Source organism: Chaetomium fimeti (assembly GCF_033439085.1).
Source record: "Chaetomium fimeti strain CBS 168.71 chromosome Unknown B0H64scaffold_3, whole genome shotgun sequence".
In the NCBI taxonomy this organism is placed as follows: domain Eukaryota; kingdom Fungi; phylum Ascomycota; class Sordariomycetes; order Sordariales; family Chaetomiaceae; genus Chaetomium; species Chaetomium fimeti.
Genome location: NW_026944331.1, coordinates 33,889 through 49,770, shown reverse-complemented (window position 1 = coordinate 49,770; position 15,882 = coordinate 33,889). Strand labels below are relative to the sequence as shown.

The window sequence follows — 15,882 nt, the reverse complement described above, 5'->3', positions numbered from 1 at the left end:
TTCAGGCAGAAGCGACAGATATTATCTCGCCAAGAGACCGAAGACGGATAGGTCGGCACGGAGGGAATCCTGAACGATGTGCGGCCGTTCCAAGTTCTTTGCCGTTGCATCCAATTCCCTTGTCACATTTCGCCGACCTGTTAGCTGGAACTTTCGGTGAAGCGGTCAATCAGCGGAGAGTCGCAGTCATCACAACGATTACACAGTAAACTTAACCCTAAATAGTACTCATGTCTTAAAAGGTCGAAGCAGAGGTAAGCTATCTGTTTCTTGTAGCAATCTACGAAAACCAAAGAAGGATAATGAAAAAAAAAAAAAAAAAAAAAAAAATGCCAAAGAAAAGAAAACGACCCCCTGTTTGTCACCCATGGCGTCTATGCACCCCAAGTAACCCAAGCGATGGGATTCCCTAGCCTGCACATGGGCTGTCAATGATTTTGGCCAGTTCAAATCCGAAGAATGACACCAGCTTTGTAGCCATCGCAAGCCCCCCGCCGCAAAGCGCATCATCACCGCTCACCGCCACGCTAACATCTCGACCCTGACGAACGATGACATTGAAGAATAGCTGATGTGGGCACAAGTGGCCCGTCTCGAGCTCTTCAATGGTAGAGACCGTGGATGACGACGGCCTGGTGACGGTGAAGTAATCCGAAGAAAGAGGCTCCCCGAGCATATACCTGCCGAGTACCACTTTCGTTGAGGTTTTGACACCCTCATCATTGACCGCTGGGGTATCGTCTTCGGAGTTGAGGATGTTGAGGTAGGAATTAAACCTGGGGCAAAACCTTTGCAGACCGTCTGACTGCGCGAATTTGCCGAGCTGTGCTAAATGGTCTTGCACAAAGTCCAGTAGACGCTCCTCCGCTGAAGTGGACGAAGACCCGGAGCGTTGGGTACTGCTATCCAAATCTATGCAAAACGGTGTCACGGTCAGAGTCGGCACGCTCGCCGCAGTCAAGTCGAGTGTCTGCGCCCCGTCGACCGAGGAAAGCGACCGCGAAGCATGGTTTAGGCCGAATGTGGGTCGAGAGCGCCCCGTGAAATGTCCCAGCGTTTTTGCGTAGGCAAGCACGATGGCGGCAGAGATACGTGCACTGCTCTTGGTCTGCCAAAGCGCGCCGAGGGTGCTCTCTGGGACGGCGGTAGAATAGCTGGCTTTGAAGCGCGAGCCTAGCGGAGACTTGTCATGTGTGGATGCCGATCCATCACTCTCACGCAAGACTGTATCTTGGGCGTGTGACAGATGATGTTTCCAATACAGGTCCTCGGCATCGGGCTGCCTGAAATCTCTGATCTGTTGGACCACGTCTTCCAGGAGCGCACGAGGTTCCTGGACCTTGCCAAAGGCCAGAAGCTCATTGAGATCCTTCACAACCATCTTGATACTCCATGCGTCGTACAGCGCGTGATGGACTCGGAGCACAACTGCCTGCCCGTCCAAAGCATCCAGGAACGAAAAGCTAGCCGGCGGGATCCTCAAGTCAGATGACCTTGTATTTCCCTCTTCAACGTGCTCGTCAATCAATGTTTGGATGGGCTTCGACTGGTCTTGGAGAGCCGAGAATCGGCCTTTTCCTGCCCATTGCTCGCCCAAGGTAACTTGGACCACTCCTGTTGCTTTGCCTGCCCATACGAACGTGGTCCGGAGAGCTCCATGAACTCGGCAGAGCTCAGCCCAGGCGTTCGCCACCTTTTGCGTGTCGAGGGAGCCGTCAACCACTCGGTACACCCATGGAGGTTCGAAAAACCTCTTCCCGCTGTGCAGCCATTGCTCCAAGTGCGCCCGCTGGCCCGGTAAGACCGGCACGATAGACTTGACTTCGCTCTTTGGTAGCCCGAGCTTATTGGCCACCAAGTCCTTCACCTCTTCACCCTCGGCTAACAACTTGTGTCTCGGTTCCTGTACCGCGATTCCCCGAGTCGAGGTGGCATTCTTGACGATGTCATGAATGCTGGCGCCTCTGGTGATCTCAAAGACGCTCACAGCGATGCCCATCTGCTTCCGCAAGAGCATTGACAAACGAATGGCTAGGATTGAGTCGAGGCCCACGTTGACCAGCCTCGTGTTGTAGCCGATGTCCCTGCCTCTCTGCCTTGTGCCAAGCACTGTCTTGGCCAGTTCCAAAACAGCATCGGCTATTGGATTTGGGCCGTCTCTCTCAGAATGGTGAACCCTCTCCCCTGCGGCTCTCTTCACAGCCAGGTGCCTCTTTCCTACCATGTTCATCTGGCTGATGCTGAGTGCCGGATCTGATACTTCGCATGCGAGGACCCATCTCAGGGCTGCTTCCAGTCGACTCCCCAGAGTTTCCACCTCCTTTTCGGACATCTTAGCTCTCAGTTTTCCGTGAAGGGCGTTGTTCTTGATCTGGAAGCTGACGATCACGGGGGTATCGTCATACGCTGGCCCACCGTCGGACTCTTCCTCCCGGCTCTGGGTGTCAGTCCGAGTAGTCCTGAATAACGATGGTGTCGAGCCGTCATCTTCGGCGCTTGCGGAGGCAATAACACCATCAAACACGAACAAACTTTGGAACAGAGTGGGAGGCATGTTTTCTCCGTCCCGACTTGACGATCTCCACAACGCCTGGATCTTTCTCAGGGACCCCATTGCGACCGCGCCCCTCGCCTCGTCGCTGAGTTCCTGCACCCGGCCTAGGGCCTCTGCAGCGCTGATGGCGATCCCTTGGTCCGCCAATTTGACCCGCATGGGCACTGTGTTGATTGTAGGACCAACGACAGCGTCACCGGTAACACCAGCGCCAGCGCTAGACCCGCTATTAGTCGAGATGACCTCGCCGTAGACGACATCCCCTTGCCCGTAGACAGACTCGCAGAGTACTTTCACCCAGGCTAGCTGAAGTGCCGCCTTGGTCGTCACGCTGAGTGACCTGCATCTTGCTTGGAGAAGCGACAACTCTTGTTCGCTCAAGACGAAATGGAAGGCAGGTGATGCCTGAAGAGAGTTACCCGGGAGTTCGAGTGGCGTATAGCTGTACTCCTGGACCAAGGCGGTCCAGAATGCCACCGAAGCCCTCTGTGCCAAGGCTACTGTTCTTGCAAAGGGCCTGAACAGATGATGTTGGACAACCTCTCGGCTCCCGATGTTGTCATGGTCTCGGAGACGCTTGGAGTAGTTCTCGCCCAGGATGCGCCACACCTCCTGAATCGACGTCGCGTCGTACAAAGCATGGTGAATCCTCAGCCGTACCCTGCCAGGAGAATCCGACTTCACCACTTCCCAATTGACAAGATCGCTTTGTTCAGTAGGGGACACAACACCAACCCATGGTGCCTCGTCATCCTGGGTGAAAATAAAGCGCGTCCTCAATATCTCACATGCCTGGACTGTATCCCTGACAGCGGCAAAAAACTTGTCGAGGTTGGGAGTGTCCGCTGCGAGGGCGTCTTGAGAGAGCCGGGTGGTGTGGACGTATGTGTAAGCCTTGTCTGCAATGGCTAGCGACGCACTGAGCATGCTTTCCTGAAGTGGTGTCGCAGCGAACATGAGGTCCTTGGCTAGTCTCTGCAGGGTCTTGTCGTACACGTCCTCATCGTTCATGTCATTATCGGCTTTGTCGTCTCTGGCCCTGGAATGCTTTCTTGCGTTGCCTTTGGCATTGGTACTGTTCCTGGTCTTTATCTCCTGGACAAGCTTTGCAGTGCCTTGGATCGTTCGAGCTTTGATGACTGCGTCAGGGGCGAGCCAGATGTTCTCCAACTTGTTGATGAGCTTGACGAATGGAATGATCGTGATTGAATCGAGGCCCAGCTGGTACAGTGAAGTCGTCTTCCCATTGTCCGGTATGTCAGAGGGTTTCAGACGGAGTAGGCGGGAAGCGGCTGTCTGCACGCATGCCAGAGCCTCTTGAAATCCCTCATCTTTCAATCCTAGTTCTGGCTCGGGGTCGACTGTGGCTTGATGGCCATTGAGAACGACGGAATCTTTTGAGGCATCCCAGTGCTGGACTGGCAAGAAACGCGCAACTCGTGCGTTCTTGTCCGCAGAATTATACACGACCTCCTCAAACAAGCGGCCAACATCATCTAGCTGAGACTCGGTCAGGGACCCAGCTGACGAAAGTGCCAGGTCGATCCTGCCATCTGCGTGCAAGTCGACGTCGATAGCCAACGCCATGTCGCTCTTGCTCTGGGTACGTAGAGCAGTCATGCGCCCAGGTTCTGGCTCGCCGCCATTCTTCATCTCATCAGCAGGGATAATGTTGATGCTGAGCAGACTGTCAAATAGCCTCTCTTCGGATCCAGCCCAGCGTTGTACCTGCTCCACAGTGGCGAACGGCGATGTTCCCCGACAGGTATCGGCGTGGTCTCCATGAACTCGCTGGGCAAGCTCGGGTAATCCCTCGTCCACTCCTCGGAAGCTGAGCGTCTGGACGAGGGTGTTGAGGCATGGCCCAATAAAACCTTCTGTGCCGTCGACGACATGGGCTAGTAGAGGCCGGAGTGACATGACGAAGCCGTAGACGACTGATCTTTGTCGAGTAAGTTGAGCCAGACAGAGTGCGGTCGCTAGTTGGAAAGCAGTAGAGACTGAAATCGGCACATCAGATTGCTGCAACGGTGCCCGCAGCCTGTCCTTGAGCTGGGTGGCCGTGTAGGCAAGACGGCGAGTCGAGCGAACCATGGTGCCATCGTTGTTGCTGTTGTCGTTCTCCGCCCCAACACGGCACCGCCGCACACCATTTAACCTCGCTTGCCACAGGCGTCTCGTAGATTCCAATGGTGCACCCGAGAGGTAACAGTGACCGGAAATGTTTGTCAACACACCGAGACTCTTGTTGTAAGAAGCATCGAGTGGGTCTTGTCCGTCGTAGGCCTGCTCGAACCTTTTTCTGAGCATATCGATAGCCGCACCATCGAACAAGGCATGATGTATCTTCAATGAGATGAGAGTCCTGCCAGATTCGTCCGTCTCTTGAATCTGCAGTCGGATCGGCGATCGTATGCTCATCTGAGCCACTATGCCTGCCGTGTTTTCTTCGCTGTTGAATGGCGAGGGAGGCGACCGGAGGACGACTTGGAAGATTTGGCCATCGTGCTCTCGTTGAACGAAACATGTTCTCAGTGTGGCCTCGGATGCGATAACTGCCTCGGCCGCCATCTTCCATCTGCCGACATCCGTACCGCGAGCAAGATGGTAGTGGAATTGCGCCACATATGGAACGTCGACTAGTGCTTCGTTACCATCACCAGCGCTCTTGGTCCTCAGCCACCACGATAGGGACCGAGCCACAAGGGCGGACTGTAGCGGAAGGCATGGTAGGACGGCTTCGATCTCCGACTCGCTGAGATGGACGGGAAGTGAGCCGAGATCTGACGCACTGAACGCCTCGACCTCTCGTGCCATGTCTGTCATCTGTTGATGGGGCCATGTGGATGCGGACGCGCTGTTCGTCGAGGCACTGTTGTCCATGTAACGGTCGGCCAATCGAGCTATGGACCGTACTGTGCACGATGAGGATAGTATGTCGGCCATGCTGACCCTGGAAAACCCTCGTCTTCTCAAGAGCGACACCAGAGGAACAGCCGAGAGACTGTCGATACCCAAGCGGTGAATACTACTTGTCGCTGCAGCGAGGTGTATTTGGCTGCCCATGGCCTCCTGTACAGCCATGACGACGGCCGACTCTTCGGCATCCAAAACATGTCCTTGACCAGTAGTAGACGCAGGATCGACTCCAACTTCTTGACCTTTTTGGGCGGCGAAGAAGTCATTTGCGATCTTGGCCAGGAGCTTAGTATCGACTTTTCCCGACGCGGCCAGGTAGGGGATGTTTGAGACCGACAGCATTGTGGGCACCATGAATGCTGGGAGCCCAGTCTCGCATTTCTGATCGATCCTCTCCAGCAACGTCACCCAAGCCTCGTCTTGATCCTGGAGCAGCTCAACCTCGTCGTTGATTGCCGCCTTGGGGGAATTCCCTGCTCTAGGGGCCACAAAGCCGAAGAGCTGCTGCTGCTGATTCGACTTGCCATCGTCATTGGAGACGACGACGGCGGCAAAGTCCAGGTCGCCCTCGCCGGCCGCAGCTTCTTTCAGGAAATGCACAACCTCATCGAGCTCGAGCCTCTGACCCCGAATTTTGGTCTGCTGGTCCGCTCTTCCCAAGAACTCCAATGTTCCATCGTGCATCATTCTCATCATGTCGCCCGTTCTGTACATTCTCATGTGGCCGCCTCCCAGCAGTAAGGTCGTCTGGAAGCTCTTGGCGTTCTCGATAGGTCTGTCTAGATAGCCCATGGAAACTTGCGGGCCGGCGATGCAGAGCTCGCCGGGCTGTCCTCTTCTGGCAACGACTTGTTCATCTCCAGTGCCAGGGCACAGTAGTAGAGCCTCGAGACCCCGGAATGGCAAACCAAGATTGCGAGCGTTGGAGTGGGCGTTCACGGCATGCCCTAGGCAACCAATGGTCACTTCTGTCGGCCCGTAGAAGTTAAAAAGAACAGCTCCTGCATCGTGCCGTCCTTGTTGTTGATTCTCTTGGCCAACGGGGTCGCGTGTCTTCGTCCATGTATTCAGAAGCTCGCTCGACGCCTTTTCTCCACCGGTCGTCACCACCCTGACCGAGGGCATCTCTTCGGGCCGCAGTCCCAGTTGCGTGAGCACGGAGGGGACGGAGCCGAAATGTGTGATGCCCAGCTGATTGATGACCCGCTGCAGGCTGCCGAGCATGGCTGTACGATCCCTACCGATGACGACGCGGTAGCCTAAATGCCAGGGTACAAAGAGCTGCGTGAGGTGAGGATCGAAGGCCCGGGATGTGAGGTTGAGATACTTTCCGGTACCCCCTAATACAGCTGTGCCGGGCGAGGACTCGATGATGCGGGTGCTGAAGGAGGTAACGAAGTGGCAAAGATTACTGCTGGACACGCGGACGCCCTTGGGACGACCCGTTGAACCCGATGTATAGAGAAGATAGCCACCGTCGCCACTTTCGGGCCGCCTCTGGAGGCACACGGGCCAAGACAACATCACATCGATATCATCGTCCCCATTCGGGATCAGCAAAGCCGGCGGATCGCTGTCGAGGTTCATGTCCAGGTCTCTAGCCAGCTCCTCCGTGGTGATGATGAGCTTTGCCTTGGCGTCCCGGATCAGGAGCTGTTTCCGAGCTGGGGGCAGGTCCTCGTCCACGGGAAGGTACACGTAGCCAGCGCGGAAGATGGCCAAGGTCGCTGCGAAGGACTTGATGTCCCTGCTCATATACAAAGCAACAACATCATCCGGCTGTAGATGGACCTGGTGTGATGCTAGGCTCGAGGCGATGGCATTGGCGAGCTTGTTCAGCTGGGCGTACGTGATTGTCTTGGTGGTTATTTCGTCGCAGTCGTCTTCATCAGACTGTTCGAGAGCGAGTTCTTCGACGGCGATCCAGTCTGGGTGCTCTGACGCATGCAGGGAGACCATTTCTGTTGGGTCGACTACGCCAATATTTTCACCGGTACTAGCCGCCCCGCTGATAGATATCAAATTCCGGTCCATTCTATTCGGAAGCAGATGGAGAGGCAGCTGGGGTGACTCCAGCATGGCCCTGGCCTGGTCGATAATTTGGTCCAGCATTAATTCGAGCTGCGCCTGAGAGATGCGGCTCCCATCGCCGGTAAGCTCCATGGCACCCTCGAGCTCAAAGACATTCAAGGCGAGTGGATGTTCCACATTAAGCGACAGTGCCTGCTCTGTCCCCCGGAACATTTGTTGGGCGGTATTGCTTTCGGCATCGTTGACACTCTCTGGAGCTGGATGGTAAACGAAGAAACCTGGAAAAGGAGCGTTGCTGCTTTCGCTGCCGTGGTTGAGGATTTTTTTGATATCCACGGGGTGCAGGTTATGCATGGTCCGGGAGAGGCTTGAGGAGTCACGAGTCATGTTACTCCAGAGCTCCTCAGCCGAAAGGGCATCGGCGCGAACAATTACGGGAAGAGTGGCCATTGCAGGACCCATGACCCGAGCGAGGTCCGGGTGTAGAATCCTCTGCGAGACGGTCTGACCCAGTACGACGGCCTTGAGCTCCAGGTATGACGCGAGAACGCACCCGAACGCGGACTGGAACAAGGTCGGGAAGTCGGGTGATTTGTGCGCAGATGCAGAGGGGAAGAAGATAGGAGGGATCGGCTTCCTCGCTAGGAGAATCCTCTGCGGTTGCTTCTGCCGGGATTGTGTCAGGTCGGGGAATGGGGCGTTCAAGGCGCCCACTGTTTCCCTAGCGCCAGATAGACGGCTATCCCACAAGGAGGCGGCCTCGTCCCTCTCCAGAGTGGTGGGCAGCAGACCCAACTCCATGCCCCTGGCGAGTGGTACCGCCCCATCATCGTCATCGTCATCCCAGCCTTGCCTCTGGTAGAGCTTTGCAACGGTGTTGAGGAGCATTTCCGACGACACACTGTCATATAGCGCGTGATGCATGCTCAGCATCACCTTGCTATTTCTCTCGTTGAACGTCACGGACCAAGGGGGCTGAATTGTTGTCGTTGGTGCCAGTTCCATTTGCAGCTTCTCAGCCCACCTGGCCAGATCTTGGTCTTCGTCACCAGATAGCCAAGCCCAACGAACCGTTGGCTCGCCGCGAACCAGCTGAAGAATGGTGGACCGGATTCCTTGCTGTCGGGCCCATGCGACACTGCCGCCATGCTCCTCTGTGTGTTCCACGTCGAGCTGTGTCAGGGGAACGAAGATGGTCCGAAGTATATCGAACTTCCTAGCAGCCTCTGTCCAAACGTACTTTAAACGGTGACCATCAATCGTGCCCAGGTGGCTCAAGTCAAAGACACGATGTGCCCAGTACGCCCGGGGCTCGAGCATCGTCTCTGCAACGAGTGATTCTTGAATTGGAGTCGCCGGCACCACGTACAATGTATCATGTGGCCTCATGTCGCCGCGGACTGTCTTCGTCAGAGCGTTTTTGATGGAAACCAGCCATGTTGTCCCTGCAGCCGGTTCCGACGATGCCGTGCCGTTAAGTAGTGAGAGTTCAGTCTTTTGACGCGGCAGCTTACGGAGAACGACCTCGACCAGCTCGCCGAGAGATTGGCACCGGATGAGGTCGATAACCCCGACCGCGCACCGCAGTCGCCGCTTCAGCGACCACGCCAGCTTGGTGACCTGTAGAGAGCTGAAGCCAAGGCCGGCCAGGCTATCCCCCGGGGATAAGGGCTCGGTTGCCATCTTGAAGTCGTCGGCGACGATGCGGAGCACAGAAAACTGGTCCTCGGTCCATTGTAGTTTCGTTTGATGACCATCGCCTGCGGATTGCTCGCAGCTGCCCTCTCTTCCAGCCAAAACGTTCAGATCCGAGCTCTGGTAGATTGCCTGCAGGGCTTTGCGATCGACCTTGTTGGACGCGGTCCTCGGCATCGTCGTGTCCAGCACAACCACGTGTCCGGGGACCATATACATAGGTAGCAGGTCCCTGGCCTTCTGGAATACCTGTCCCCTTATCATCCCGGCGTCAACACCGGCTTTTTTGACAGAGACAAACGTGACGACAACTTTGTTGCTGCTGTCCGTGACTGCCCCTGGGCGGGGGAGATGTAGTGTCTCAACATGCTCGACGGCCGCATGATCGTCCTTGACACTCGCACACGCGGCGCTAATTTCACTCAGCTCGATGCGAATGCCGGTGATTTTGACCAAGTCGTCGTTGCGGCCGAGAAACTCGAAGCCGTGGTCGTTGAGACGCGCCACATCTCCCGTTAGGTAGATGCGCTCATCGATGCCGGCGACTCCCTGGATGAAAGCCTTGGCCGTTTTAGTCTTGTTGCTGAGATAACCCTTGGCTACCTGCGCGCCACCCAGGGCCAGCTCGCCGATACCGTACCGCGGGACGAGCTCCCAGCGCTTCTGCTTGGTTTGCGGTACCTCAACTTCGCGGACAACGTAAGCTGTGCAGTGGGCCAGGGGGAAGCCCACGTTGGCAGCCTTGGCCCGATCTCTGCTCCTGCCGTAGAATCGCCTCATCGTGGACACGACCGCATTCTCGGCCGGCCCGTATGTGTTGTACGCGCGGGTGGTGATTTCAGGCGCCGCCCAGGCTTCAGCGACGTTTTCTGTAAGCTTCTCCCCTATGAAGGTCACATACTGCAACGTTGACCCTCTGAGCTCCTCGACATGGATGCTCGCGCCAAACGACGGCGTGAGGTGGGCATGTGTGGGGCTGGACTTCCAGATGAACTCGACAAACGTGCCCAACACCAGTTCTCTTGTGCCGCTGACGACGCTCCCTGCAATGCCCCAGGTGTAAAAGAGGTCCTGGACAAAGACGTCAAAGCTGTAGGCTGACAGCTGCAGTGTTCGCACCTGTCCGGCCTTTTCGTCGTGTTCAACTTGGATCTGCAGGTCTCGCATGGCCTGTGCCGCGGCGTTGTGTTGGATCATGACGCCTTTTGGCTCACCTGTGGTGCCCGAGGTCCACAGCAGGTAGGCCAAATCCTGCCCACTGAGATGGTGGGAGGATAAGACGCCATCGCGGGGAGAAGCTCTTACGGATGACTTCTGATCTGCGTACTTGTCGAGAAGAATGACGCGTACGCCTTCCAGGCTCTGATGTGCAAGGCAGGGCTCGACCAGATGGAGCGACTCCGTGGTTGTCAGCAATACCTTGCTCTGTGTTCTGGCGATCAGTGAGGTCCGTCTTTGCACGGGTGATGTCTCGTCGATAGGACACCAGGCAGAACCCGCTTTCAAGATGGCCAGGATAGCAACGTAAAGCTCGACGCTCCGCTGGAGACAAATGGGGATGACCTCAACGTCCTCTTTGCGCAGGGTGTTTGCCAGACCGTTGGCCCTAGCATCAAGTTCTGCATAGCTCAACTCAATGGGAGGTGAGTCTAGCGAAGAGTAAAAGCTCAAGGCGAGAAGCTCAGGGGTTAAGGCGGCTTGGTCCTCAAACTGGGAATGGAGGAGCTCAAACCGGCCCTGGCTCTGCCGATCGTTTTGTTGTGTGATTTCAGCTGGAGCGGGAATCGTCCCTTCTGTAGACAGCAAGTGCCTGGGTAGACGTGCTGGCAGCCACTGCGCTAGGTCGTCCCGAGATGAATCAACCATGATTTCTATCAGTGCTGCAAGTTGCTTGACGATGAAGGTTGCTGAAAGCTCTGAGAGGGCATCTTCTCTGTACGTGAGCTTGAAGGCCATATTCTCGACCTGCCCGTTGCGGTTGGGGGAATGAGGATTTGTCGGGAAAGCCTCGACAAACACCGAGAAGTCGTAACATATGGCCGGATTCTGGATTTCAGTCCACAGCATAGGAACAGTCTCTTCGGGCGTGGAATCCACCGGAGGGTAAGCTTGCAGGGCCAACGCAGTGTTGTATGGTCGTGTCTTGAAGATGCCAAAGGATGTGTGCTGGTGGCTCTGCGCAAATCTTGACTGAGTTGCGAGACTGCCGACAAGCTCACTGATCGTTTGGGCCTCGGGTAGGACTACCCGGCAGGGCACCACGGAGAAAGTGGGCGCGTGGGCGGGGAGATGATAGCCTGAGATAATGCTGCCAAACACAATGTCTCCCGTGTCTGACTCGGAGAACAAACTCAGGAGAAGGGACCAAGACGCTTGCAAGATTGACAACGGGGACGCGCCCAGAACCCTACTCTTGCCTTCTAGGACTTGCCACGGCAAGTCACTCGCGTATTCGACCATCCCATGGCGGAGGTTTGTGTCGGCGGCAGAGGGGTTGGTATTATCACCGCTTAATGAACCAAAACTCTCAGTCTCCCAGGCTTTTAGCGACTCTCGCCAGAGCTGGTCCGTTTCGGGTTCCACATTCGATGCCCATTCGAACACAACGTCGTAAATGCCCTGCCGCTGGACGGGCTCCAGGCCAGCATACTGCCTAGCCACGTCGCTCATGAGCACCTCGAGTGACGCACCATCGCAAATGCAGTGAGCCATGCTGATGGCCAAAAGCCCAGTTTTAACAGAGGCTGGCCCAGAATCCGAGTCCGGCTCAATAATCTGTATATGGTACAGCGTCTGTAGATCAAGAGATATGCTCTTCTCGGCCAATTCGAGCCATGGCTTCACATCACCAGCGAGTTGACTTGCATTTGATCTCCTATGCACCACCCGGCTCGAGTTGTTGGTGAATCGACGCCATGCCTCGGGCGCCAGGATGACCTGGGCAAAAGGTGACAGAGAATCGTCACATGGAAGGATGGCGCAGCGATAGATGGCCTGTTCGGAGACGACCCTCTCGACGGCTTCTTTTAGCCTCTCAGCAGAGACGTCCGGCCGCAGTTTCAAGACAGAATGGCTGATGTAGTTGCGTCTATCAATAGCGAAACTCACGGCCAATTGGCTTTGCGTGCATGTTGTAGGCAGAACCATCTCGATGTCCGCCGCGTCGACGAGATTGAGTTTGTCGAGTACCTCTGGCACGTATCTGGAGGAAAAGTTGGCGAGTTGGCGTTGGGTGTCGGCTTTTTTGGCTCCTAATTTGGCCGAGACATCAACGTATCGAGCTGAAGGGAAGAAGACAGAGCGGATGGTGGCTTCTGAGTCAAGCAGAAGAGCCAGCGACGGCTGCAGACGCGCATGGCGAGGTTGATAGTCTGTTGATCCGGAATTGGGCCATCGCTTCCGTATGTCCCGCAAAAGTCTCATTGCGCGGAGACTGTCCATACCAGCCTGGGCGAGTGGCGTGGTGGCCGTGACCGTGGCCGTGGTAATGGAGGAGTTACCATCACTTAGGATTCCGGACACGATGTCGGTGAGCTCTTCTTCCAGCTTAGCATCTTCGGGGTCAAATAGGCGTTCGACATGCTCAAAGGTTTTGTGTGGCACAGCTTCTAGTCTCCCCCCCAGACTGTTGTCTTTCAGAGCCTCCTGCACATACGCCGAAGCTGCTTTGCGATCGAGCTTCCCAGAGACAGTCCTCGGGAGAGCGTCGACCTGAAGAATCTTAAAGGGCCTCATGTAGTCTGGCAGGTACCGTTGCGCAATTTCCAGACACCTTTTGTGGGCAAGCTCAAACTCCAAGCCGGCATGTGTCTCAGGTACAACAAGACTCACAACCCTCTCCGAGCCGGTCTCAGACGTCTGGCTTTTCCAAACACAAGACATTGTCTCTCGTACGCCGTCCACTCGGCTCGCCAGCACACTCTCGATCTCGCCCAGCTCCACGCGTCTCCCGCTCAGCTTGACCTGATCGTCGGACATTCTGCCCAGGAACTCGACCATAGGTTCGCCGCGGGGGCCCCATACAACCCTGGCTCGGTCGCCGGTCTTGTACGCTCTGCCCCATTCCGCATCGTCGAGAAAGGCGGCCGCTGTCTCATCGGAACGATTCAGATAGCCCGCTCTGCTCACCTGCGGGCCGATAATGACGAGCTCTCCTACGGCCCCCATTGGAACGGGCTCCAAGTTTGCCGTCTGGGCTTGACTCTGAACCCTCTCGTCGACGATGAGGCAGCCGCATGTTGCAAGAGGCGTTCCTAAAACGGAACCTCGCTGCGCTGCCGGGACATGGGCCTGGGCGATGCAATAAATGGCCGTTTCTGTCGGGCCGTATCCATTGTAGATACCGCTGGGTTTATGCCCAAGATCGCCGTGATTTGCGGTGGGGTTGTAACGAGCGAAGTCCTGCAGCAGGCGCGTATTCAGCGTCTCGCCACCGACCATCAGAGCGCGTATCGATGACGGGTCCAGCAGGCTGGCAAAGCTCGGGGTAATATTGGTCATGTCGGCCTCCATGACCCTGACGACCTTGTCAATGTCTTGTAAGGTGCACTCGCGCGGAGCACAGCACAGCGTTGAACCGGTGCTGAGCGTCCAGAAGATTTCAAAGAGGGAAATGTCGAAGGTCGGCGCCGCGCCTTGATACCATCTGATGGGCTTGCTGGATGATGATGTTGGCGGGACAAGTCGGTAGTGGGCGCTCAAGGCGGAGATGGTACATGCCGCGGAAATGTGACTGATAGCTACGCCTTTCGGCATGCCAGTGGTTCCTGACGTGTATAGAATGTAGGCCGTATCAGTCTCGGCGATGGTTAATGATGATCGCACTGGCTGCCTCTCCGCTCTTGTGTCGCATGCTGCCAGATACGGAGCCACGTTGATCGTGGCAGTAAGGGTAGACTGTGGCGACGACAACTGGGAGTCCCGCTGCGATGATGTGGCCACGAGGAGAGCAGCTGGCCTCAGATCTGCTATCAGCGCCTCCTGTCTCTCCCTGGGGGCGTCCACCGGAATGGGACAAAAGGCCATGCCGGCCTTCAGAACAGCTAGGTAGCTGGTATAGAGCTCGGGGCAAGGCCCCATCAGCACACCGACAGCCTTGACAGACTGCTGTGACCGTGATTGTGGTTGCGCGCAGGTGCGAACTAGTTCAGCCGCCAGCGCGTTGGCGGCATTTTCGACGTTCTGGTATGTATACTGGATCCGCTTGCCGCTTTCGAGGTCGGAAAGGAAGTCCACGGCTGTTCTGTCGGGGGTTTCCGCCACACGTTGCTCGAACCACCGGTGAAGCAGCGCCGGCCCATCTCCATCACTCCCAGACTCCTCATCGCGCTGGCTGTCTGAGCAGATTGGCTCCCTGGGAAACAAAGCGAGGGGCCTTTGCTTAGGTGGAAAGTTGAGCACAGAAGGCTGCGTCCATCGAGTGGCTTCACTTCGGCCTTGCTGTAGACCGAGAATAAGGTCGTCTAGCATCTGACCCAGAGCCTCGAGAGCAGCGGTAGGCACGGCATTGGCCTGCGCGGTCAGCCGTACCTGTCTCGTTGCCGCATCCACATGAAGTTGCAATGCCTGGATTGGGTGTTAGCCACATGAACCGCGACACCTTGTGGCTTTGCACGGTGGCCCGCTGGCTTCCTCATATTGACGCACCTTTCCCTCGCCAATCGAAAAGTCCGTTGGGATGTCATGACGATCCAGATGTTCAATGAAGCCAACGACTCCCTCCTCGTCCTTGTCCCCGTCTTCGGGGACTGGACCGGCGGAACGAGCCAATATAAAACCACCGCGTTCGGCGTCTTGGATACAGTACGCCTCGCCAGGTTCCAGGATCACCAGCCGGGCGACAAGCTTGACAAATGCTTTGATGACTGTATCCCTATCAGGTTTGAGTTCAAGGGGGCTCGACCAGTGTAGCAATTGAACGCCGTCTTGAAGATAGCCTTGTACTCCCAGCCGTGGTACTGCCAGCTCCTGATTCAAAGGCTGTTGAAGGGAATGCAGCGGGCGGAGTTGCGTGATGGGTGGCCGTAGCTTCGGCGCTGTGTCCTCCATGTTGTCGTGAACTCACTGGACAGCTGGGTATTGTCTTGGCTCCGGGTCACCACAGTTCTTTCGGTATACCCAAGGTACCTTGTATGAATCTTGAGAGGGAGGCGTGACTGTCAGCTAAAATGGGTTATATTCCAGGTTGCTGGGACGTATGTACCCTATTCGGCCCCTACAGCCACATGCCTCCCGCTATCGCTCCGGCAGTGGGACAGACAAAACACTCCACCGGCCCCAGAGGTGTGTGCGTATAATTAGACTCCATTTAGTCCCCATCTCACACGCTCTCAGCGAAACCTCGGAGAAATGTGAGGGATTTTCTCGTTCACAACCCACCCGCTCATCCGCGGCTTACCCCCCTTATGTGCATATGTCAAGTATGTGAGGTGACCATTACAGAACCGACCGAGAATAGCCGCAACCTCAGACAGCAGAGCCACGCCCAAATTACCACAAACCCGCTGTCAAAGATGCAACCATCCCTCCCCCCTCGAGTCTCGCTTCGCCCACCGGGGTTCTTGTTTTCCCCCCGGCTCCGTTACGTGCCCCCTCCCGCGTCCCCCCGCCCATTACGTACAAAAGCAGAACAAAAGCGGAGTCGGTAAGGCCTGCCCCTGCATTATCTGATCATCTTGATCATC

General features: G+C 56.2%; 1 protein-coding gene across 1 annotated transcript; it reads right to left on the bottom strand.

The window, feature by feature from the left end:
* Positions 1-329: 329 nt before the first annotated feature.
* Positions 330-15,247, bottom strand: B0H64DRAFT_455915 (uncharacterized protein; the record flags this gene model as incomplete). Its single annotated transcript, XM_062807324.1, has 23 exons — positions 330-6,854; positions 6,894-7,210; positions 7,241-7,434; positions 7,465-7,508; positions 7,545-7,903; positions 7,934-8,777; positions 8,808-9,037; positions 9,074-9,187; positions 9,218-9,274; positions 9,305-9,319; positions 9,353-9,676; positions 9,707-9,760; positions 9,803-9,850; positions 9,881-9,953; positions 9,987-10,099; positions 10,130-10,369; positions 10,400-10,513; positions 10,544-10,559; positions 10,599-10,624; positions 10,661-10,989; positions 11,020-11,032; positions 11,063-14,764; positions 14,846-15,247. 23 exons carry the CDS (start codon positions 15,245-15,247, stop codon positions 410-412), a joined length of 14,073 nt encoding a protein of 4,690 aa, XP_062660097.1. The 3' UTR covers positions 330-409.
* Positions 15,248-15,882: the final 635 nt, after the last annotated feature.